This window comes from Exophiala aquamarina (assembly GCF_000709125.1).
Source record: "Exophiala aquamarina CBS 119918 chromosome Unknown aczIA-supercont1.2, whole genome shotgun sequence".
NCBI lineage: Eukaryota > Fungi > Ascomycota > Eurotiomycetes > Chaetothyriales > Herpotrichiellaceae > Exophiala > Exophiala aquamarina.
In genome coordinates, this window is record NW_013550586.1 from 3,327,749 (window position 1) to 3,351,067 (window position 23,319).

Genomic DNA, 23,319 nt, shown 5'->3' on the forward strand with positions numbered 1-23,319 from the left:
TACAGACGTCTTCACCCAGTGGTGTCACCTAGTCATACTGGAACAAGACGCTAATGCTCTCGCCGTAGTGAACCCGTCGGATGGCCTGCAAAATGGTTTAGTGTTTCATGTCGATGGAGCGAATCTCTACAATGACTCACCTCAGCAAAGACATGTCCAACCTCGAGTACTGCAAGTTTTGGACAACGTCTACAATGCTCTGTCTGATCCACGGTGTTGGTCACAATCACCTTGTCCAACGCACTTGCATTGATCCTCTCAATAGCATCGCCGCTGAGAACGCCATGGGTGACCAGAGCGTAGACCTTGTGTGCACCTTCCTTTTTGAGAAGCTTTGCCGCTCTTGTAATGGTGTTGCTGGTATCTGCAAGATCGTCGATAAGGATAGCAACCTTGCCCGCAACATCTCCAACAAGCATCATGGTTGCATTGTGGCGGTCTGTGATTTTGGTAGGTCTACGTTCCTTGTGAATGAGGGCAAACTCAATACCCAGGGAGTCGGCGATTGCAGTTGCTCGTTTGGCCCCACCCGCATCTGGACTAACAACAATACCATTACGATAATCTGGAATATGTTGTTGGATATATTTTTTGAGTAGGGGCCGCCCGTAAAGGTTGTCCACGGGAATGTCGAAGAAGCCTTGATACTGAGGGTCGTGAAGATCCATTGTGATGACATGATCAGCACCAGCGCAGGTCAGTAAGTCTGCAACGAGAGTTCCGGCCTGGGCGACCCATTGCTTATAGCCAGGACGTGGCTTAAATGCCGCTTGAGGATGTTCAACCTTGGGCAAGGTTACGGCAAAGTCATGATTGGCAACGCCATTTGTAGAGGCTGTTGAGTCACCGCGTTTGCGGCCTCCGGAGAAGTATTCTGATTTTGTGCTTGAGTGGGAGCTAGAATCGCGATAGTGGCTGAACCTCGCTTGGTGGGTAGGGTTATTCTCTCCTCCTTCAAGATCGGACCTCGAGGTGGCTTTGTGGAGTGAGTGGCCATTGACAAGTCCGGGACTCTCTGTCTTTTCCGGGTGCGGGGTAGAAGGAATGCTATCGAAACTGTAGCCATTTGGTTCAGACTTGGAGGACATACTGGAACCTTTGACGAGAGGAGCACCAGTCTTATTGTAAGGGATATCTGACTGGCGCGAGTAAGGGAAAAGAGGCAAGACTGCAGTGACCTTTTTGGCCGAGGCAGTTTTGCAGGCGGAGATGGCGATGAGAAGTTCAACAAGGTGATCGTTGACCTTTCCGCCTCCTGACTGGATGATGTAGACATCCTTTCCTCTGACCGATTCACCAATTTCGACTCGAGTCTCGCCCACAGCGAATTTGGAAAAGAGTGCGTGACCTTGTTGAACACCGAGGATTTCACAAATGGTTTCAGTGAGGCCGGGATGAGAAAGTCCTCCGAGGACGACGATGTTGCGAACCATTTTGATGAGGTGAGAGCGAATGGCGTGCTATTGCTAGAAAGGTCGAGGTTTGTCTTGGGAGGACTTTTTTTTTTCTGTGCTGATCTTTGCAGATGAGGGGAAACGAACGAGAGGATGGTGGAGGAGGAGTTCGCTAGGTGACCTGGACTCAAAGAGAAGTGCTAAGAGTGATATGGATCAGAGGCACCGCCTGGATCAGGCGTACAGCCAAGTGATGATTGCTTAACATGATGGAAACAAAGAAAAGATGCGAGGTCAGAAGAGACATCAATGTCTTTTCCTTCGGCTGAGGGAAGTGGTGTCATTCGCCTGACCTTCCGAACTTGGGGAAGTGCTCTGGGCTTGCTAGTCGCCCCTGCAGTTTTGCCAAAGCACGATGCCGAGGGGCCTGGACCACGGCCACCCTAACTACGCCAGGAAGCTACTGTAGGTACCTAGGTAAATGTTTGGGGGCTGAGCCGAGGGATGAGGGGCACACTTCCACCACTCTCTGTGGTTGGATTTACGAGTAGTTCAAATGCCTATTGCTGCTACTACGCCGCACTCCGTCTCCGTAGGACGACTCGTCTCAGGCTCACCACCCGAGACCCATGACAAGGCTTTATTTCGAGACAAAAGGCGCAATTGCTCACATATCGCCTCACAATCGGCCCTCCTCATTCCTTCGTGAGACTTCTACTGCTAAGGCCTATGAATAGAATTCCTCGTCCTTCTTGCAACCAGTGCCATGATCCTGTTGCTGATATCACGTGTATATCACGTGAAAAAAGTCTGATCACGTGGGAATGGTGGGAATACCCCCGTAAAGCACTTTAGCCATCGACCGGTAAAATACCCAGGTAAGCTCCCTTGCCCAGACCTCGAGTGGCGCCGCCTGATGGGTGTTTGTTCACTTTGGGTTCGAACGTCCGGAAGGTATCTCAAACAACACACGGAGTTTTGTATTCACGAGGTAGGGCAGCACGCCGTTGTGCACCGAGCCACAGCCACGAGGAGTTTGGGAACACACAACCCCGGGCCCTTTTAAGCGAACGTTCCGGTGGAAGTGCGGCACTTGCAAAGCACTTCCTCTCTGAGTAAGGAGGGTGAGTGTTGCCTACCCCAAGAAATTGATAGCTCCCCCTTTTCGATTGCGGAGGATGCGGAGTGGGGTGGCTGGAAAAGCACCACTGTAGATGAAAAGAGAATCAGAAGAGACATACATTCACGAGAAATTGTCATACGGGTACTCCGTACTTCGATATTGACCACCAGCGTGAACTAGCCAATATCTTCTACCTCTCTGGCTGAGTTTCGGCTTCTTCGGCACGCGGGGTGGGCGCTCGCGCTTACATATATACGCGTCTACATACCTCAGCGGGTTACATGCAAAACGTGGAAAGGCAGGAGGTGGCTCATCTTTCCCAAGACAGATCCGCCCTTTTCATAGAACAGGGAATTGTGCGCGATGCAAACGGATAACTCTTTTCGAGGTGGTCGTGTTGTCAAAGCCTGTGATCGTTGCCACAGACAAAAATTGAAGGTTGGAGAAGATAAACTTACGACCTTTATTTCATCGCTTACGTCCCCCAGTGCGATCCTTTCAGGCCTTGCACTTTATGCAGCCGATCTAGCACCACGTGTACGACTTCCTTACCCAACAACACTGCAGGTACCAAGCGAAGGCGGACCCAGAGCTCAGACGCTGCACCCGAGCCTGTCCCTAAGCTTACGAGCCCATCGGCACAAGATATCCGTAGGTCTACGGAAGCAGACCATGCTGCTACTCTTGTAGAAGCCATCCCGAAGAAGTTTTCGGAATTCACAGAAAGGAGAGGATTTGGAACTTCCACCTCTAGCATCGAGTTTGCTAGAACTGTGCTTGGGAATGAAGGAGGTGGTGATCTCACTAAGTCGTCGCTCATCCCGGGGGATGGAGGGTATGCTCCCAGTCATGACCGGCCCTGGAACCTGCACCTCATTCAACTCCCTCCTGATAACATTATGGAAGACTTAATCAACAAGTACTTCCAATCATACCATTGGTATATCTGCCTCTTCAACGAGCACGCTTTTCGTCAGATGGCCAATAACGTGTTCCGAACAAGGTGCTGTTGGCAACGCAAGGACTTAAGCAATGTCGTTACTGTTCTTACAGTGGCGTTAGTAGGTCTACGAGCCGGTTTGGCTGATGCTTCGTGGTCGGCATTGCCACATTTTCGATCACAAGATATTGACCCTGAAACGCTATTGAGTAACATCTCCTCTGAACTTCGGCACCATATCATTGACATCGTGGAGGACTCCAAACTCGAAGCAGTACAAGTCTGTCTTTTGTTAGCCACCTTTCATGTCTATCACGACTCTCCAAATCTTGCGTGGACGATAGCGACTATGGGTGTTAGCGTCGCCTATGCACTTGGCCTGCAGTATCCAAGAAGTTCAAAATCAGATCCTGCACTCCAACAAATACGAAGCAGGTGCTGGAATCATATAATGGTCGCAGATACTTTCGGCTTAGTCGTGTACGGAAGGCCAGGTTTGATCGATCCCGCCACCTCTAGCGTCCATGACCTTTTGGAAATGGAAGACACAATATCAGATCCCTTGATCGTGAATCATGCCATATATGGCAGAGGAAGCCAGCCAACAACAATGACTTTCCATGTGTTGAAAGCGAGGCTCTATCGGATCATTCGCCATGCTCTAGACAGGTTCAGAGTGCTCCAACAAAGTCATCAAGCTTCCGGTCACATCGAGTCGCTTATACAGACAGCACAGGACGTCCAGGGCCTTCTCACGCAATTCAGATCGAAACTTCCTCCTCTCTTCGAATGGGACAACTGGAAACACTCAGATCCATGGAAGTATGCAGAGGACGGTAGCAGTCCTGACCACGGTGGCAATCAATGGAGGAAACTTTTGTTGCAGGCGACCATGCTCCAAGTCCTCTACAACGGAGCCGTCATTTTGGCTCATCGGCCTCTCCTGGAGTATAAGATATCTTTTTTGGGTCAAACGAAGCCCACACGCTTTGTGCTGGAGTCACTGCGTTCCTCTTTGGATACCGCTGTCAGAGCAGCTCTTTTGATATCCCAAATTCAGGTCAAACGACTGGAAGGACAATTCTGTATTTCCTTCTTCTTCATGCACTTATTCACTGCCGGGGTCATTTTGAGCATGGCACCCGCCAGTCAGCCGCTTAGTTCAATGTCACAACAAGCCAAGGCTGGAATTGTGAGAATTCTTCGAGCCACGAAACAAGTAAGTGGCAAGAATCGAATTGCCCAACACACTGACAAATTGTTGAGCGAGCTTTTGCAAATCACTCTTCATCGCGAGATGGAAAATGCACTGAAAGCCGAATCAGCCGATGTCCCCGACGATGTAACGAATGAAACACAGCATTTCCACTCTGAAAATGATCTCCAAATATTGCCATCGCACAATATTGCAAATCGTCAACTGCAGGATTTGAGCTCAACCAGTCCTACGCAAGACCAGCCATCATACTCTTCGGAGGTGTTTGACCTCTTAGACCCAGTAGGATTAGGCACGCAAGGGGAAGTTCTTCTCGACACCAGAGCAATGCCTTTTCATACATCAGCATTTCCAGGAAACATATGGCCATTCAGAGGGTTCGAGGATGTGAATGAGAGTTTTGGTGGCTTCCAAGAAAGTGAGTAACCTTGATCGGCTTTCCAGCCGTGTTGCTTGGGCCGAGGCGATACTTCTCAGTATTCAATGCTGACTGATGTGATGCGACAGTGATGTTCAATCTCCTTCCAAATGACAGCTACGCAATGCCGAGCTCTGGTTACGCCTTTGCAAGCAACTAGCAAATGGTCAATACGACCTGTGACTTTGTACTCTTCAGTCTGGTGGATATATGAATGTCTGAAGCCAACGGCATATCCAATCCTTGACTCCTTGGTCAATATCCCTGACTCAAAATAAGACGATGATGAATGAGCGAACCTGTCTAAGCCGGCTAAAAGTAAACAATCCATGTAGCATCGAAGAAAGCTAGAAATTGAATGATTGATGGGATGGATAATATACCGATAATACCATAATTACAATAATTAATGTCACTCTGCCCACCGTATTTGGTTAGCGTGAATCATTCGATTTCTCCATCACTTTGTCGACAATAAATAATCTGTTCAACTGTTTGCTATTTCAACTCTGCAGACATCAATGATGATATAAATCGTTGTCATCTGATCAAATTCTTGGTACAGAATACCTACCTTTCTCTCCAATCGCTAAAAGTTCTGCCGTCGAGGGAGAAAGGCTATACGACAAGCGATCGACGATGATAAGCCGCTCATCTACGTGGGATTGATGAGATTGACCCATTTACTCTCCAGAATGAAGTTCGCTACGCTGCAGTTTGCTCCTAAACTGGGCGAAATAGCGGCGAATTTCAGCCGGGCCGAGAGTCTGCTCATGCGAGAGGAGAGAGAGGGCTTACTGACAGGAATTGATCTGCTTGTACTACCCGAGCTTGCATTTACAGGTATTTCTCTCCACACAATCTCTTGAGTATCTGCGTCTTAGCAGAAAGGCACAGCCAAGGTATACTGGACGGCGTATCACTGGCGCTTTGATGCTACAGAATGAGGCTGGAAGCATGGAGATTGACACGTACTATAGGGTATAATCATCCCTCACTTCAGGCCATTGCGCCGTTCCTTGAGCCAACTGCAGCAGGCCCATCCACCAGATGGGCCGCCCGTACCGCAAAGCGCTTGAAATGCACCGTCGCTGTTGGCTATCCGGAAGCAGCCGAAGAAGGTAATTTCAACACCATTTTCGATAAGCACATTACTGCCGAGGTTGGAACTATTGCCTACAACTCCTTGGTCTTTGTCAGTGCAGCTGGAGATGTGGTTGCCCATTACCGTAAGTCATTTCTGTACTATACGGACGAGACCTGGGCACAGGAAGGGCAAGGCTTTTGGGCTGGAGTCCTCCCTATTGGTGGCGATGGTCAGCAGATCAAGGCCGCAGCTGGGATTTGCATGGACATCAACCCCTACAAGTTCGAGGCAGCCTGGACAGCATATGAATTTGGTAATCACGCGCGGGAAGCACGTGCGAAGGTTGTCGTCATCAGTATGGCTTGGCTCACGAGGCTGAGCGCAGAGGAGCTGTCGAGTCAGGTGACGGTACCAGACCAGGACACTATCAGCTACTGGATCAACAGGCTCAGTCCACTTTTTGAGGCCCAAGGCTCTGAAACCGAGGCTCTTGTGATCTGTGCGAATCGGGCGGGTGAAGAAGGTACAGATTATCGACTGGGAGATGTCAGATATGCGGGCAGTAGCTGCGTCATGGGCATGACGAAAGGAAGGCAGATAAGAATATGGGACATGTTGGGGAGAGCTCAAGAAGGGGTTCTGATGGTGGACACCGAGAGCGAGCCGCTGTACTCCATTGTTCTCAACCCTATGGAGCGGACAGACACAGTGGCCGGAGCAGAGATCAATGACCCCGCAGATATGACCAAAACTGGAGTGGCATCCACGGAGAAAGAGCATGGAACTTTGAAGAGCTAATGTTGGGCATTTCCTCACACTCCATCCAAATGACGCTGCTGGATGATCCTGGGGAAAGTCAGGATTGAGGGTTCATGTTATGCATTACCAGAAGTGCCAAATTGGGGTCAAGCAAGGCTTCACACCCAAAACAACCTTGCAAAAAGGGTGCTCAGAAGGGGAAGGGGACTCTCTCCAAGGGCCAGGGGGAGACAAAAAGACTGAGACAAGGATACACATCCTGTGTCAACTGACAGCTAATGCATTGCTGATGGAGGGTCAGCAGGCAGTCACGAGATGTTGGTACACGTGTACAGAGGGAGGAAGCCCGCAAACAGGTTGTCACATGGCACAGCGGGAGTGAAATTGGGTGCCAAGGCCGCTAGACGTGTGGAAGGTGTCGCGACTTTCTCTAACGCCTTTAGGCTTAGCGTGCTTCTATCCAGCTCAAGTCTCACATGATCCTTCGATTCATTCCATCTCATCCCGTGACATCTCAGTTCCCTCTTTGTCCCTCTCTCCAAGCATACTCGAGTTTCCAGGTATCTCGCGGCGCTTGCAATCGTTTGAAGTGATCACGCAAAAACAATCCTCTAATTGCGCGCCCATCCCTCTCATTTCTCACTTGTCAAGTCCAGCTGGCGTTAAAGAAAGGCGTCGTGTAACCCCGTCGCGACGGGTTTCCAGCGCAGCAGATCACGTTTCTTGAAAGTAAGTCATCGTCCACCAAGTCACCTGATTGCACCTGATCAACAGTCACGGGCTGCGCTCGATGTTCATCGAGTCTCTTGCTTGCGAGACGGGTACGCGCATCGACAATGTCGTCTTCGCGCCCATCGGCAAGCAAGAGTTTACGCTCTTCGGAGTCTGCCAGTGCTTGCCCAGCCCTGCACACCATCAGCCCCCTCCCTCTTGCCGCCTAGCTTTCGGCTGGAGCAGACAATGAATGAAGAGGACAACAACGTGCCCGTATCCCAGCCTTCCCATCCTCATGTGACGGATTGTTAGCTGCACACAATCTTCGCTATGTTTTTCGGTCCTAATTCACATTGCATTCAAGTCGTCGTGAACGAAAGTAAGGTCATGGCTAACGTCACTGAAAAGCAAGCTCCGTCACTACACAAGTCAACCTCGCTGCCTGCTATCGCGACAGTCTTCAGCTAACCCAGACGGCGGCCCTCGATCGACACAATCCCCCTCTTCAGCCACCGGTCGCGTTGCACGGCAAGGCTCTAGAACCTCATCAGATTCCATAACCTCTGTCGTTCCTATCTCTCACCCTTTGTCACCTCATCGCCATGGCTACCCAAGTCACCCAACTTCCGTCGCAAAACGCGAATGCCAACAACAAGCGCAAGCGTGGAGCCAGCGATCAAGAAGCTGGACGTAATGCCAAAGCACAGAATACCAACGGGGACCACGAAGCTAGCTATGCTGCACTTCTCCAAGGTATTGATGGTACCAACATACCCGAAGCTGATGATAGCACTCGTACCGCTCAAGCCGCACTTGCTGCTCCAATGGGCCAATCAACTTACCCTGAGCCTGGCTCCTTTGACCCAACTGCTTCGTTGCCTTCCGGATTCGACGATGGCAGCCCCTCAGCAAACTTTGCGTCTGGTCCCCAGGCTCTCATTGATGCTCGTGCAAGCGTTGGCTTAGGCAACAATGCAGGCAAACCTCCTGTCGGCACCGCAGAATGGCATCAGCAACGTAAGGACAATCATAAAGAAGGTAAACTTTATTCGTTCTATGTTTGTTGTCGCATTCTGCCATGCTAACTTCATCACAGTCGAGCGTCGTCGTCGCGAAGTCATCAACGAAGGCATCGAGAACATTGCCAAGATTGTTCCTGGAACCGAGAAGAACAAGGGCGCTATCCTTCATCGCACTTGCCAATACATTACCGAACTTCAGAACAAGGTCACTAACTTTGACAACGAACGCGCCACCTTCGAGATTGCCCTCAAAGAACTCACCACTCGCCTTGATAGAATGAAGGAGAGCTCTCGAGCTGCCTGGGCCGAATCTACGAAGTGGCAACAACGCGCTCGTGAGGCTGGTTTGAATTTCGATGACTACGACGATGGTGCTCTGACTGGCCTTGAGGAGGAAGATGTCAACGTCGCTGCTGACTCATGACCTCGGCCATGTTGTCTCTAAGCTACCTGAACATCTGGTGTCTGGCGTGGGTCTTTCATTTGTCGATGGGGCAGGAGCTTAGACCGGACTGGATGGTAATTGCCTGTGGAATGGGTCTGCACAGCATACGAAGGTTGTGATATGACGAGTTGAATATTGTTGGGGCAGGACACCGTCGCGACGCATGTGTCGTCTGACGGAGACCACACCTCGATCTGCTCCAAAGTCATGGAGATCGGTTAAGCATGTTTTTCATCATTGAATTGTTGGGTCGAGTTTTACTGCCACAGGATACATAGTATCTCTGTCTGTATTCCGGATCCAAGTAGAGCTTGCGAGCACAAATAAAGTAACAATTCACAATATCTCACAGTTACGACGAGCTTGCCTGCCCTTAGGCCGACATTTCCATCATCGACACGCGTACGCTCTTGGAGAATCCTTAACGGTTGTGAAGACATAGGATAGTGGCGATGAAGATGAGAACCATTTTCTCGGACTACGGAGAAGAGGTCTCTACATGAACCCAAGCGGAAATTCATATATTTAGTATTGGGTGATCGTCGTCTTTGTGACCGGCCATTGGGAGTCTGCATTGTAACATCTTTCTATGCTCATTAGGAGTCATACGGACCAACAGAGTGTCATGATGTCGAATGCATCGCTGTGAACTAGGCCTAGCACTGGAGCTATCTCCGAACCATGAAAACGAGTGATGATGCATTGCATTCTTAGGACCGATTCACCAACCGATCTAAGATTTGCCAATTCTGAGGATATTGGCTCGGTGACCACGATGCCAGATCAGACGTCCGATCCACTCGTCTGCACACAGACCGGCGATAACCCCTTTGCTCGATAGAGAGCACTCAATCATAATGCCCCATTTGTGGAGCCATAGCATCCTTTGTGGATATCCCAACTCTTTGGTGACCTCGGACATCAACAGCTATTTCACAGAACCACAAGTCCTAAGTTGTGGTATGCGGACTGCTTCTGGTTTCGGTCCTAACAATCACGCTTTTCAATTTCAGTTGGGACGCACACGCATCAGAAGCGGAATAGCAAAATCCAAAGTCCCAGCCTGCCGACCGACTCGCTGGTAGGCAAATCTAAGATAACCATTTTCGGTCGAGAAGGACAGGACATAGAAATGCTCAACAAAACTATGGGCATCAAGACCTTACATGATTGTATCAGATATAGTTTTCTACATCTATCACTAACCTCTCCACGCAAACGGGAGCGGGCGTGGGCGTGCACCAGATGCAGCGTCTCAAAGCACAGAGTCTTCACATTACGTACATCATCGTTGAAGCGGAGCGGCGCACTACGGAGAAGCCTATCATCCTCGAGCCTGCTGAATTTGCCTACGATGGCTAAGGGGATATTCCTGCCTTCGCCTCTGCTTGTACGACGGAGTGGTGTGATAAGGACAGGAGAAAACAAAAGAGATGGGCGCCCACTGGTATCTTGCAGCTCAATTGACTCCAAGATTGACCTAAGCTACCTAGATTCCTCGAGAACGAAAAACCTAATTGCCATTTACGGTTTGATCCTAGAGGGTGATCGAAGGCTGCTTTAACCTGAGCTTTATCTGAGCCTTTGGCTGAGCATACCTGAGCACTTCCTAGGCACTCTCTGAGCACTCCCTAAGAAAACTCACCGGGGACCTAATCTTGCCCCTTGCGATCGGCCATACTTGCCTCTTGGCTAGGCATCTGTTTCGGACGACAGTGGTGAACTTGTCCAGGTTCCCTGCCCTTACGCTGCTGCCTCATATTCCTTGCGCATGGCACTCTTCTTTCCGTTCGTGGCACCAAGGATGCATAGAATTAATGGCTTCGGACAGCTCTACAGTATTTGTCTTATTCCTGCAATCTGGGTTCATCCTTCTGAGCTATCCAGAGCCCTTGTGATTGCAGTCTGCCTTTACCTGAGCAGAACAGGGTTCAGTTTTAAAGCATGCATAGAACGGCGACGAGAGTTGGCCACAGAGATTAGGCAATGTTAGGGCCTCCTAAGAGGAGACGCCGTCAATGGTAACAGCAGTGCTATCTATTCATCCCTAGATCTAGCTATCTACGTAGACTCCACGCCTTGAAAAGCGTTGACTACCAGCTACGGCTACGGTCGCTATCCGTGGAGCGGATGCCAAGTCTCGGCGTTCGTTGTTCAGACAGCCTTGCGCAAGAGGTCCTGACACGCAACAGCTTGTTTATTTGCAGATGCGCAATCGTACGAATGGCCAGCAACCAGAGGATTTACCTAGTCATCCTCCTTTCAGATCAGCACATTGTTCCGTCATATCTTCATCCCAGTGGTGCTCTGTTACAAGCGGAGTCACTTGCCAGAAAGAGGCACCTGATTACGCCAGCGCGTATGTGCACTTCCTCAGGCTACCGAGTGTTGGGTGCAAATATGCTCCTCTATCCGACAGTGATCCCCATATCAGGCTACTTATGCTCTGCAACAATGTGTATAACCCGTCCCAACGCCAAAACCAGACAGAGACGAAGACCGGGACCATGCACCAAAGACACCATACAAGAAATTCAGGAATGCTAAGTGGTATCCTGTTCTCAATCCCTATTGCTGGAAGCGAAGCCGAATATCACGCTCTGTCTTACACATGGGGCAAGGACGAAAAGAAAGAAGCGATCAGTACGAATCTCGGCTTGGTCTATGTCACTGCAAACTTAGACTCAGCCATCCGCCGGCTTCTATGCGACTACGGGCCTGGTATTTGTGTTTGGGCAGATGCATTATGTATCAATCAAGATGATGCAAGAGAGAAGAGCAGACAGATTCGTTTAATGCCATCGATCTATAGCAATGCTAACTTGGTGGTGGCCTATCTTGGACGGGAAGACGAAGACAGTGAAGCTGCTATTGAGCTAGTCAAGAAAATAAATGAAATCAGCTTGGAGAAGACCAAACCAAAGCCCAATGGATTTGATGACTTGGAAAGTTGTGGGCTACCGCGTAAAGACGACCAGACCTGGACGGCTTTTCAACGATTCGTGTCCCGAGCTTGGTTTCGCAGAGTCTGGATTATACAAGAATTTGTCCTCGCCAGAAATATCATTCTTCTTTGGGGACTTGGAAGGCATTTGAGATTTGAGGCTCTCATTGTGACAGTTCTACAAATTGCAAAGCTCGGTTTCGTGCCTTTCGTGTTCGCCTACCATAATTCCAACAAACCGCCTCCTCTGAATTAGAGATAGTAGGTGGCTGGAGATCTCTAGTGGGTCTTGTGACCCTGAGGCAAGAGCTAGAAATAGGTAAGCGATCAGATCTGTTTACGATCCTCAATCGGTTCAAGCAAAGTGAATGGAAACTAGAGAGAGACCATTATTTTGCTCTAGTTTCATTGTCAACAGCGGAGGACGATTTGGATAAAGACCCAGACATTAGAATCGATTACCAAGAAGACTTTGCCTCAGTCGCGACTGGATTTACGCGGTATATGTTAAAGACATAGCCACCGGAGGAAGGACTGAAGATTCTGTCGCTTGCACAGCCACGTGTTCAGAATCTGGACCTACCGTCTTAGGTACCTCACTGGAGTCAACCGTTAGATGCAGAGACAATGGTTGGGTTGCATGACCATTCTCTCGTGGGCAGAGAGTACAATGCCGCTACAGGAGCCTTGTCAGTGTTGAGCATCGCCGAAGGCTTAGATATCCGATGCCTAAAAGTACGTTTTATACAGATTGGGAGGCTTGTGTTCGTCGGTAATGACTACTGGATTAAACTCCGTGGTTCACACGTACAATACTCAGTCTTGTCTCTAATGATGGAGGTAAAGGATTTCAAACAGCGGATCACCTCATATACGACCGGCGAAACAGTAAGGGATGTACTTTGGAGAACGTTAACTCTCAACCAATATTCCGAGGTCCTCGACGAGCCATCTGGTTTCGATACAGGTCTGCCTAATATTGCGGTAATGAACAGTGTTTCAGTGGTGCGCCGCTTGTTTGACTTAGCATTCTTGAAGCCTGAGAACCTTATCCAGGAATTCGGTAAACCTGAGATCTATAAAACGGCAGTCACTGGGTTTTTGGCTCTCAGTAAAACCCTCAGGGGCTGGAAGCTTGCTATCCTTTCGCGAGATCTAGTCTCTATGGTCACTGTCAATGCTGAAGTCGGAGATACCGTAGCGATCATCTCGGGCACGAGAGTGCCATATGTTTTGAGGCAAGTTCCCTCGAACGATGGAACGAAGCTCTACAGATTGGTTGGTGAATGCTATGTGCATGGAGTCATGAACGGGGAGTTCCTAAAAGGTGCAACGGAACCGGAATATCAGGAAATTGGCATTGTTTACTGCCCCAACTGTGAGGTAGAGCCGTCTTGATTTTGTGTCGAAACCAGGCCAGATAAAAAACATGGAGGAACTTCTCATATGAGATTTCGACCCAAAGTACCGGTATATTTGTGAACAAAAGAGCCGTCTGAGTTATGGCTACCGATTGCAGCCGAGTTGATAAGTTCTCAAACTAGGCACTCGAGACAAGAACTGGTCTTAAAGGGATCGGAACATGAACGTAGCGGTTCAAGATCATGTAACTTGTGCCCGAGGGGAAGCTGGTGCACCATGATTAGCTATCGAGGAGAGCAGTTAGATTGCGGAATGAAAAGGCGAATATAATTACCACGTGCGCATCGATGGTTGAATGAGGCTGTGCCTTAACCTTTTTATCAACGCACCTCTATTTAGCTCTTCAACGTCTAACACTAACCATTTCGTGATATCTTTAATGAAATATGTCCTCATTATCGGCTAGCATTCCTCTGACGTCGTTGCAACCATCGCCGTCGGCCCTTGACCCTGTGTCACCGTCTCAAATGCCAGCACCAGCCCAGAACCCGCTTCCACCCCCTCAGCGTCATCAATGCTTCAAAATGAATCAAGTTCTGCGTCTACAATTCCAGTGGCCGATGCACGGTCTCGGCGGAAGATGACATGGCGCCTTCAGCAACTGCCCTTTCAGGCTATTACGGCGTAATCATAGACGGCGTCATACGTCTTCAGTCACGCGAAATTACAGTAGCCGCAGACGAACAGGATTCAGCGGCTTGTTGCGATTTCATGCGACACCTAGCATTGCCTTCTAGCAAAGAAGCCCGAGAAGCCATGGCAAGGCAGTCGGGCTACACGTCGACGGAACAACTATTGGCCCAACTCAGGCGGCGACATCTACAGATTTTGGGTAGCATGGCGAATGATGAATCTGGAGAATGACTTGATGTAGGCGCATATTTCGTCGAGAATGACTTTTAGGTTCTGCTATCATGGAAGTGTTGGAGGAGAGCAGTTGTTGTCCAAATCGATTGGTTTTGAGTGCTCTGAAGGACTCGAAGTCCTTCGAATCTATCTGGATATATATACATATAATTTACGGCAAAAGAAGTGTCATGCAGAGAGATTCTGCATTTCTAAGCATTTGGCATCATGAAACAACAGTGATGTCTGTGGAACGATGATCTTGCTGATCTTGATGTCCAACGAAGTCGACAGCGACCTATGTGGCGAGATAGTACCCCTGATCAAAACTTTTCGTCACCGCGGCTGGCGTTGTCAACTTACGCGTCACAGTCTTGCAAGAGAGGACGGACGTGGAGAAGTGTCACGAATAGCTTTGGCATACATGCTCCCCACCCGAATAGGGTAAGAAACATGTACGAAACAATACTGTGGTATAAGATGTCTCAGAAGGAATACACACCACAACGCAGGAGGAATCTTAAGGATCCCCTCCCAACCGAATCGGGCGAGAGGGACTTCTTTCTCTTTTCAAGGGATAAGTCGTTGTATACAGATAGAACCTGTTGCTAGAAGAACATTCAATCAATCCAGCTACTATATTGGCAGTGCCTATTGCCTGTTAGCAAGAGTTCTGGCAAGAAGCTGTTTGGCAGATTTCGATCCAAGCATAGTATCGCGGCAGGCCCATGAGTCGAGTGCCCCGGAAGGCTCGTTGAACGATCACAGATTGAGGCTGGTGCAGAAAGGCTCGAGTTCAAACTCACGCGCATCGATACTTCCACGGCGGATTTACTTGAGCAGCTGCCAAAGTCATGAGCACATACATAAAACATACAGACTAGGCTTTTTCCAGAATCTTAGAACGAGAGAGGCTATCCCTACAGTACGATCCTATGCTCTCAACTGAGCTTTTCATTTCAACCTTGCGGAGAGACAGACGAGAAGAAAATAAGCAATAACAATGGAGCCCAACTCTGGCCCCCAGCAATCTGCTAGCTAGACCTGCTTCTTAGTTGGGATATCTGGATTAGCTAAATCCTGGAAGGCCTGATAAGTCCTCGCCACTAAGCTACTATCTAAAACTTCTTGATATATCGCGATCCCTTTAGTCAAAGGCGTCCAAAACTATAGCCTCACATGCAATGGACCCACAGGTTAACAATCACCGACCACGTCGACCTTTTTTGCTCCGCTTGGGTGGCCCAGCTAGGGTCAGATTGTCGGCATCGAAGGATATCCCCGTATTAGTGCTCTGCAGTTGAGGAGGATCTGTCTCTCCGGGCCCCGGGCTGTCATCAATGACCTGTGTGGACGGTTGTGCATCCATGAGGTCCTGCTTGCGCTTTGCTCCACTCTCTCTCAAGTGATCCAACCCGGCAACACTCTGGAAGGTTTCTTTCAGGATGGGGTGTAGATGTCGCAACGCGTAGTCTAATAACACACTCTTGACCATGTGGCAGGCGGCATCGCGGCTGTAATTTCGGATTCTGGCCACTTCCGTGAAATGGTACCTAAGGCGATCGTCTTTATTTCGTTCGGCGCGATGCATTCTCAACACCATGTCTTCGTTGTTAAGAACTATGCTGAACGTCCGAACATCTTTGAAAAATTTCTCGAGGAGCCGGGGAACTTGGCGCATCCACTGGAAGATATTGAAGAGCGCCTGGCTGGTGCTGTACAGATTCTTCTCGAACGCGGCACGGAGCGAGCTATCCTCCCTTTTGGCTTCCATGAAGAGGAATGGAAACCATCGCTCACGTCCTCTCTTGCCCGGATGCAGGCAATTCCCGAGCTCGATGGGATACTCGAGGAGTGTCGACTCTATGAAGGCATCTCGATGAAACGATATGGCAAGGTCGGGTTTCGGCTGCGTGATCTTGCTGCTATCCTTTGTTGCTTTTATCAAAAGCTTCTTCTCAATGCGCCATTGTTCCTCGCAGCTGAACGTGAAAACACCGCGAAAATCGAGGCGATCTATAATGGAGATCATGATGGTTCTGTGGAAATCGGCCTCACTCGAAGTAGAGCATTGTATTTGGTCCCATTCAAAGTCCTGGGGAGACATTGGGGGAAACCGCCTGTAATCCCCTATGTCAGGCCTCCAGTGACTTATCTCATGCCTCAAAGCATCATAAACGGGGAGACCATTCTCGGAAGACTGATCCTTCACTGACTTCCGGAACTTCTTAAGGTAGTCTTCCAGTACCCTGAGGAGACTTTCAAACTTCCCAAATTCGACGTGTGAAGGCGTCGCATCGACAATCTTGTCTAGACCGAGTTCTTGAAGCTTTCCGTCACCTGAAGATTTATCTGTGATGCCTCGGAATTCCAAGTGTTCCATGAAATCGATATGGCGGACCGTGCTAGCCTTCGTAGTTGTTGCATTTTCAGTAGCGGCACTGGTGCTAGTGACATATGAGCTTGAAGATTCCATGTCTCCTGAGTCTGACACGGATGCAATGTGTGAATCAACGTCTGTCTCCGTGAAATCGTGAGAAGTCTGTACCGTGTCGGGGCTGACTAAGTTTAGCCAGACCGAGACGTTGTCCTATCGCCTGTCAGCTCCATTACCATATCAAGCTCATATATTTTCTCACCCGTTTCTCTGTGCCAGTCGCCTGCTCCAACCCTGTTCCAGGACGGCTCAATGAAATGGGAAGCTCCCTCGATTGAGGCTGAGTTTTTGGACCCTGACGTGCCGTCGGAGACTGCCGCTTTGGTGACCGTAAGCTGCGAGCGTCAGTTCCACCCAAAACCTCAAGCGAATGTTTCTCCTTGCTCTTGGTTGATCGAGTTTGGCGTGTATTCGACGTCACCGGTGGCTGCAGAGTAGTCTTCGCGGCTCGATTATCCTTTGATGACGGCGGCAACGAGGCACTCGACCTGATTGTCGACTGTTTTGGAGGCTTTGAGATTTTTCGCGAGCGGGTTTTGCGCGAGACGTCGTCGAGGTCCTCAAGTGTGAAAACTTTGACACTCAGCCCATGAAGTTTGGCAAACGCTCTGGTGTGAGGTCGCTGATCAGAGGCTGAGCTCTGTCGCTGGCCGCAAAGGTCAGAAGAGGGATTACTCACCCAAAGATGATTGCTATGGCTTGGACTAACCTTCATGCGCTGCTTGTCCTTGCTATTTGATGACGGCATGCAAAGCTCTCAAGTGTCTGAGTTTCTTAAACACATGGCCTAGATCAATGAAAAAGAGATGCGCAGCCAGTGGAAGGACATCACTACGCAGAGGAGATGGTCATGGTGGGTTGCAGGACATGCTGCGGCACGGTGTGCCAGTCTATAGATACATGTGAGAGTACTGCGGGAGGCGCTGCATCGGGAGGCGCAAGCAAGTCGTTGGATAAAAGAAGGATGAGGCAAGCCACGGGAGGGGTAGCAATCACAGTCGTCGTTTAGGCGCTGGGCACACAAGCTGACGATGTGTGCCTCTCACCCTGGGTATGCATCCTTTCCAACATCTGTGCTGTTGAACCTGTACACCTGGCTCTCGTCCAGTAACAGATTTGTCTCATATCGGCGTTCTACAGTTGGTCTAAGGCCATGGCACGAACTGATGGGGCACTCAGTTTTCACTAATCACGGACCGTGCCATCCCCGAATAAGCTTGTGCATGGGAAATGCGGCAAAAATTAACGATGCCCAGTCTCCTCCACGGCGGCAACGGTATGCATCTGACGAATAGTACAGTTAATAGAGCAAATCTTGCGTATCGCGCAATCCGTCGATCGAATTAGACTCCTGGGCTGCCGCATCGAAACTATATCGAGCGGAACTGGAGGGTTTGCATCCGAACCAGCACCTCCCCATAGACAAGAGCTCGGAACAGATGGCATCTAGGCCTCCAATAGGTGCCTCAATTCTGCGCTCATCCAAAGATACCTCGAGGGGACTGGCTCGTTTGTAGTGCACGAAGCGTAGGTCTCCTCCTTGTTGCAAAGGTTCCTGGGCTACCCTCAGATGTCGAATTGGGCACCTTTCGACCCCAAATTCCCGGTCTGCTACCAATCCAGAGAGCTGCCTCTTCCTTTGCTTAGCACCTTTCTCGAGCCACTGAGCAATACCTATGTACGCGCTTGTGAAAGACAACCAACTGTGCTGATGATCGTGCGAGAGGTTCCCTATGAATTCGCTTAGAAGCGATCGCGCGTGATGTGGCTGCCGTAGTGCTGATTCATCTGCCGAAACGTGCATGCAGTCTTGATCCTTTGTGACAGACGCCTGCCTGAATCGCGATGATTCCCGCCACTCGCTTGACTGATGCATCGGAAGTGTGATAGAGTGATATTCTAAAGGTGGTATCGCTAATTTCGCGAGCATCCACTATGTGCTTGGGTTGAGCCGTGGTTAAAAGAGCACCGCAGAACTGCGTTATGGATGGACCCCGTGGTGAGAAAAGGGAAACCTCGAGAAGGAAGAGGAACATGTGGGTGTCCCTTGTTACTCTACAATTAAGCCTGTTCACACAAGTTCCTAAACTAGTTCTGGACTTTATAGTTCTCATCTTTAATAGGTGAACCCAGAATTCCTCCAACCAACATACGTCAAGAAGTCCTTCGATACCGAGGCCCCGAAACGAGACCTAAATTACTTGAGACTAGAGATGGCAGAGAAGGACCTTTTTCTGATCTGGCTCTTGCAATTCGGGTGAGTGTAGGGTGGCACCAACTTGGTCTAGACCATGACATGCTCTTGTAACCGAGAGACAGTTTTGATCAGTCACCAAAGGAGCCGGAGTGGGATCCCTCTTGTAGCTTGGTGTGCTGCTCAAAGCGCCTCAATACAACATCTTTGCTTCACAAAATCCCGTGCGACATCGTAAACAGAGCACATCCAATGCCAATGTGGAGCCGTCATCCGATCAAAATAGACGCGTTCTGATACACCAACAGGCGCTACTGATTCTCCATGCACCCCGGGTTGATGCCGATCAATGTGCAACAGAGCCGCCTGAGGAGTCTAGTAATGTTCTCCTTCTCTATATTCCGCGTGCGTGTTCATCGAGGCAGTGTGCATTCAGGGAACCTTCCAGTAGATGCTCCACAAGCTCTTCAAATCCTCCTTGTCCAGGCGACTGATGTTTCTCCCCATCTGCGACCACTGAGGCTATTGCGGATAAAGTGACTGCTGATAGCTGTTATGGTTCAGACCCATACAGCCTTGCTCAGCCTCTTGGAAGCACGTGCGAGGCTCTGGTCGAGCCTCAAAGCCCTTGTTTACGATCACTGAAGCCTTTGCGTCCTCTTTAAGACACTTCTGTTGCAGTGTAATGAGGTACACGAGCTGCCCCGCAATGACGGCGAAGCTGAGCAAGGCTGAGAATCCAGATGCGAAAAGGGAGCTAGTGGGAGAGAGGAAAAGCTGTGTTGAACCTACAGCTCTTGTAGGGCCTTGTGGAGCCTTGTGGATTTGCCACCACGACATTCGCAGCATGCCGGAAGTTACTGTACTTGCACTACATCCATTTTGATAGCCAGATAGGTATAAACCTCCGAGTCCCTGCTCCTGAAGAGGACGAGGGGAGCGACTGACAGAAATAGGATCTATTGGACATCAAGCTGCATTTCGTTATTTCAAGTTCTTATTTTGAGGGAGGGGGAGGATGCAGAAGATACACAATCGGGAAGAGCGTGCGTGAGAGTCAAGTATTACGTGGAGAATCGTCAACGTCTCTTTCATATCATATTCTGTTGTTTCTGATTTCTGTGTGTATTCTATTCGGATGGAAAGTCGAGCCCTGCACTCGAGAAGCCTGAACGACCACTCCGCAGCTGTAAACGTAACTACAGTTATAGCAAACGCGAACCCCCCCACCCCCCGCTTCATGATGTGCTCGACTCAAGACCTCAGTACCTAGCGGTTTAGCTATACCAAACACCCCATTCTAAAATTCGAAGGGTCTCGGCTATTGAATTAAAAGGAGGAATGCCGAGCTTAGAAAGGTATATAGATCTCGAAAGAGACCCTGTTGTCAAATTGGCTCAATATTGATGCTCTGATGCTCTCCAAGGGGCTCGAGGTTTTTGGGTTTTCTATCTAATCTTATATACATGTATTCTGGAGCAAGCGAGTGTCTCGCAGAGAGTTTCTGCATTCCTAAGCATTTGGAATCGTGAAACAATTAATTACATCAATAGAAGGTCGATCTCGACGGTCTTGATGCCCAACGAGCGTGGTTGAGTGCCCTTGAACAACGAGGCTCTAAAAGGAATTGCTGCGACAGGGTCGTCGATGTATTCCCGAATCACCCTTCGAGCTCTTTGCCTTTCGTTTTGTACTTTATAGTGCATCAAAGTAGCAAGATCAAAATCTCTTTGCCTATCGCAAGCGATGCTGTTGATCAGGGGTACTATTTCGCCACATGGGTCGCTGTCGACTTCGTTAGGCATCAAGATCATCAAGATCATCGTTCCACCGATATCATTGTGTTTTCATGATTCCAAATGCTTAGAAACGCAGAAACTCTCTGCGAGACACTCGTTTTGCTCCAGAATACATGGATGTAAGACCAGATAGAAAACCCAAGGACTTCGAGAAATTCAGAGCACTCGAATTGATCGATTTGGACAACAGATGCCTACTCCCATGTCAACAGATATCAGATGGGAAGCCGGGTTGCGCCCCCGCAGCATCTCAAACGGGTCCCATCATCTAAAGATAACGAAAGTAAGTGTCATGAATTCGAGAGGAAGAGGAAAGACAAAAAAGGTCAGGGAGTGCTCAGTGATCGCTCAGGAAGCAGAAAATGAGCCGAAGAGGAGCAAAGCTGCGAGCTACTTATGAGACCTGGGGGGATGGAGGACATAGTTGTCGCATAAAACTACCTATGTACGAACGAAGTACGGGATCGGGCGTCGGTCTAAGACTGGTAAGAAGACTACTGTAGTTATACGTGCGTTTAGCTACAGGCGCAGGAGAGTCGTCTCCTCCCCCTATCATGAGTCCGTTGTGGTACCACACTGCGGAGCCCAGGTCTTCACTGGCCTGCCATCGCGGCCCTGCCAAGTTGTTAGCCTGCTGCACGGGTTATCTACTTTACATAATTAATCGCACCAAGTGGAGCGGCGCAATTGTCTCGACTGCACCCTGTCTTCGTAATTCATGCCAGCAGAATGCGGAGTTGGTGAAATGGGGGGGAAACAATGGCCTCGGTCAGTCTTGTGCCCAACCCAGAACACAGAACGCTTGTGCAGATCCATTACTTTCGGCCCTCCGTCAACCGAAGCACCCTTTCACAACTTGGGTCAGAACACGGTGCAAGGGTGAAACTCCTTCCTTGCTATTTTGAAACCTGAAAATAATCGAACATTGTCGTCGCTAAATTTTGGGCCATGGCTGGGACTAAGGGATCGAGGACCTCCTACGATGAGTCTGGAGACTCGCGCAAAGCACGGAAGCGTGCTACAGATCGGCGTGCGCAACAGCATCACAGGCAAAGGCGCAAGGCATACGTCAAGCAGCTAGAGGATACCGTCAAGGATCTCAGTGACAGACATTCATCCGAGGAACGCATAGCTACTCTTCTAGAAGAGCAGAAGCGTTTGCGTGAGAGATGTGCCAAGTTAACCAGGATTCTTGATGCTGTTCGAGCCGTGCTGGATAGAGACGAGGCAAGCGCTGCTGCTGGTCGCCTTTCGGAATCATTAGGATCTTCGAGATACAATCTTGATGCCGAATGCCTTCAGATACAGGGGCATAGTGTCGTCGAACCCTGGCAAGATATTATTGACCCGGTGGAACACACCCAAGGCGTTCATGAGAAAGATGATGGTAACTGCTACGAAGCCCTTGTGAGTCTTTCAGTCCGTCATGAAGACCCGTCTTCTGACCTCTTGTCGCCAGGATTCATATCTTGAAAGAGTTTTCGACTACCGCAAACATGACGGTAGCCACACAGCATTTGTCCACGACGGGGAAATGCCATCCTCTATTCCATCCGGAAATACTGCGGGCAGCAACGTCGAAATGTCTATGGATGCTTGCGTCACTGAGACAATCGACTTCACAGGCACTATGGCCGATAGCATGGCCTTCGTCTCCCACAATGAATCGGCTCCAGTGACGGTGTGGACTGACCTGATAAGTGAGGACTCCACACAAAACACTTCAGCCCTCTCTGTAATACCTGCATCTTGGAATCTGCTTCTATCGTCCAGCTCTCAGCTCAGCTTCCTGAATTTTCCCAAATGCGCCTCACCCGCCGGACGAGGCGACCTATTCCTCATGAACCTCTTAACAGAGGCTCGTAGGGAACATATGAACGGGATGTTCACTCGGTGTAAACCGACGCTGAACAAGTTGCTCGCCGACCCACCCCCAGATGTTGTGGCTTATCGACTTTTCCAATTCATCACCAGTTATGGGTCAATGCCCATGCACCTGCTCCTCGCCATTTTCTGGGTGCAGTATCTGCTCGTGCGCGTAAGTTGCAGCAGGACGACCTTACCATCCCTTCTCGTACGTATTAACAAATTATAGTGGCTCGTCATGGGCTCTCGGGAAGCATATGGAATGGTGCCGGTGTTCATGCGTCCGTCAGAGCTCGAGTGCCGGAAGCCTCACCGCTTGTACATCAGCATGCTAGTTTGGTAAGTCCTGCCAGCCACCTCTTTCGAGTTGCATCATCACTACAAACACAGGCATCTCACCATTCGCACTCTCTAGGCCCAAACTTCGCGAAGCGCTGATAGAGGATGACACGCCAGACGCCGACCCGGAAGCCATTGGGATTGCAGCATTACAGAGTCTTCCGCAGAATTGGTCAAGTACGGGCATACACGGTATCCTCTCGGGTAACGACGTGCTCGGCACGATTGAGCAGCAAGCCCAAACTACGGTATTCTGGTCACTAGATGATCAATTCACGCGCAAATACCCGCGCTATTCGAACGCTGGATTCACTTCCTGAATTACGCAGTCCCAAACTCTGTTGCATTGCAGCC

General features: G+C 49.6%; 8 protein-coding genes across 8 annotated transcripts; 6 read left to right on the top strand and 2 right to left on the bottom strand.

The window, feature by feature from the left end:
- Positions 1–28: 28 nt before the first annotated feature.
- On the bottom strand, positions 29–1,433 carry A1O9_03018 (ribose-phosphate pyrophosphokinase; the record flags this gene model as incomplete). Its single annotated transcript, XM_013408588.1, has 2 exons — positions 29–85; positions 141–1,433. 2 exons carry the CDS (start codon positions 1,431–1,433, stop codon positions 29–31), a joined length of 1,350 nt encoding a protein of 449 aa, XP_013264042.1.
- Positions 1,434–3,416: 1,983 nt separating this feature from the next.
- A1O9_03019 (uncharacterized protein) lies at positions 3,417–5,099 on the top strand (the record flags this gene model as incomplete). Its single annotated transcript, XM_013408589.1, has 1 exon — positions 3,417–5,099. The coding sequence occupies one exon, from the start codon at positions 3,417–3,419 to the stop codon at positions 5,097–5,099; it is 1,683 nt and encodes a 560-aa protein (XP_013264043.1).
- A 687-nt stretch (positions 5,100–5,786) lies between these two features.
- A1O9_03020 (uncharacterized protein) lies at positions 5,787–6,976 on the top strand (the record flags this gene model as incomplete). The annotated part of the gene is made up of 2 exons (XM_013408590.1): positions 5,787–5,934; positions 6,072–6,976. The coding sequence occupies 2 exons, from the start codon at positions 5,787–5,789 to the stop codon at positions 6,974–6,976; spliced, it is 1,053 nt and encodes a 350-aa protein (XP_013264044.1).
- Positions 6,977–8,253: 1,277 nt separating this feature from the next.
- A1O9_03021 (uncharacterized protein) lies at positions 8,254–9,097 on the top strand (the record flags this gene model as incomplete). Its single annotated transcript, XM_013408591.1, has 2 exons — positions 8,254–8,689; positions 8,748–9,097. 2 exons carry the CDS (start codon positions 8,254–8,256, stop codon positions 9,095–9,097), a joined length of 786 nt encoding a protein of 261 aa, XP_013264045.1.
- A 2,528-nt stretch (positions 9,098–11,625) lies between these two features.
- On the top strand, positions 11,626–12,318 carry A1O9_03022 (uncharacterized protein; the record flags this gene model as incomplete). The annotated part of the gene is made up of 1 exon (XM_013408592.1): positions 11,626–12,318. The coding sequence occupies one exon, from the start codon at positions 11,626–11,628 to the stop codon at positions 12,316–12,318; it is 693 nt and encodes a 230-aa protein (XP_013264046.1).
- A 371-nt stretch (positions 12,319–12,689) lies between these two features.
- On the top strand, positions 12,690–13,460 carry A1O9_03023 (uncharacterized protein; the record flags this gene model as incomplete). Its single annotated transcript, XM_013408593.1, has 1 exon — positions 12,690–13,460. The coding sequence occupies one exon, from the start codon at positions 12,690–12,692 to the stop codon at positions 13,458–13,460; it is 771 nt and encodes a 256-aa protein (XP_013264047.1).
- Positions 13,461–15,534: 2,074 nt separating this feature from the next.
- Positions 15,535–17,515, bottom strand: A1O9_03024 (uncharacterized protein; the record flags this gene model as incomplete). The annotated part of the gene is made up of 3 exons (XM_013408594.1): positions 15,535–16,920; positions 16,970–17,413; positions 17,477–17,515. The coding sequence occupies 3 exons, from the start codon at positions 17,513–17,515 to the stop codon at positions 15,535–15,537; spliced, it is 1,869 nt and encodes a 622-aa protein (XP_013264048.1).
- Positions 17,516–21,708: 4,193 nt separating this feature from the next.
- A1O9_03025 (uncharacterized protein) lies at positions 21,709–23,285 on the top strand (the record flags this gene model as incomplete). The annotated part of the gene is made up of 4 exons (XM_013408595.1): positions 21,709–22,167; positions 22,220–22,798; positions 22,856–22,965; positions 23,042–23,285. 4 exons carry the CDS (start codon positions 21,709–21,711, stop codon positions 23,283–23,285), a joined length of 1,392 nt encoding a protein of 463 aa, XP_013264049.1.
- Positions 23,286–23,319: the final 34 nt, after the last annotated feature.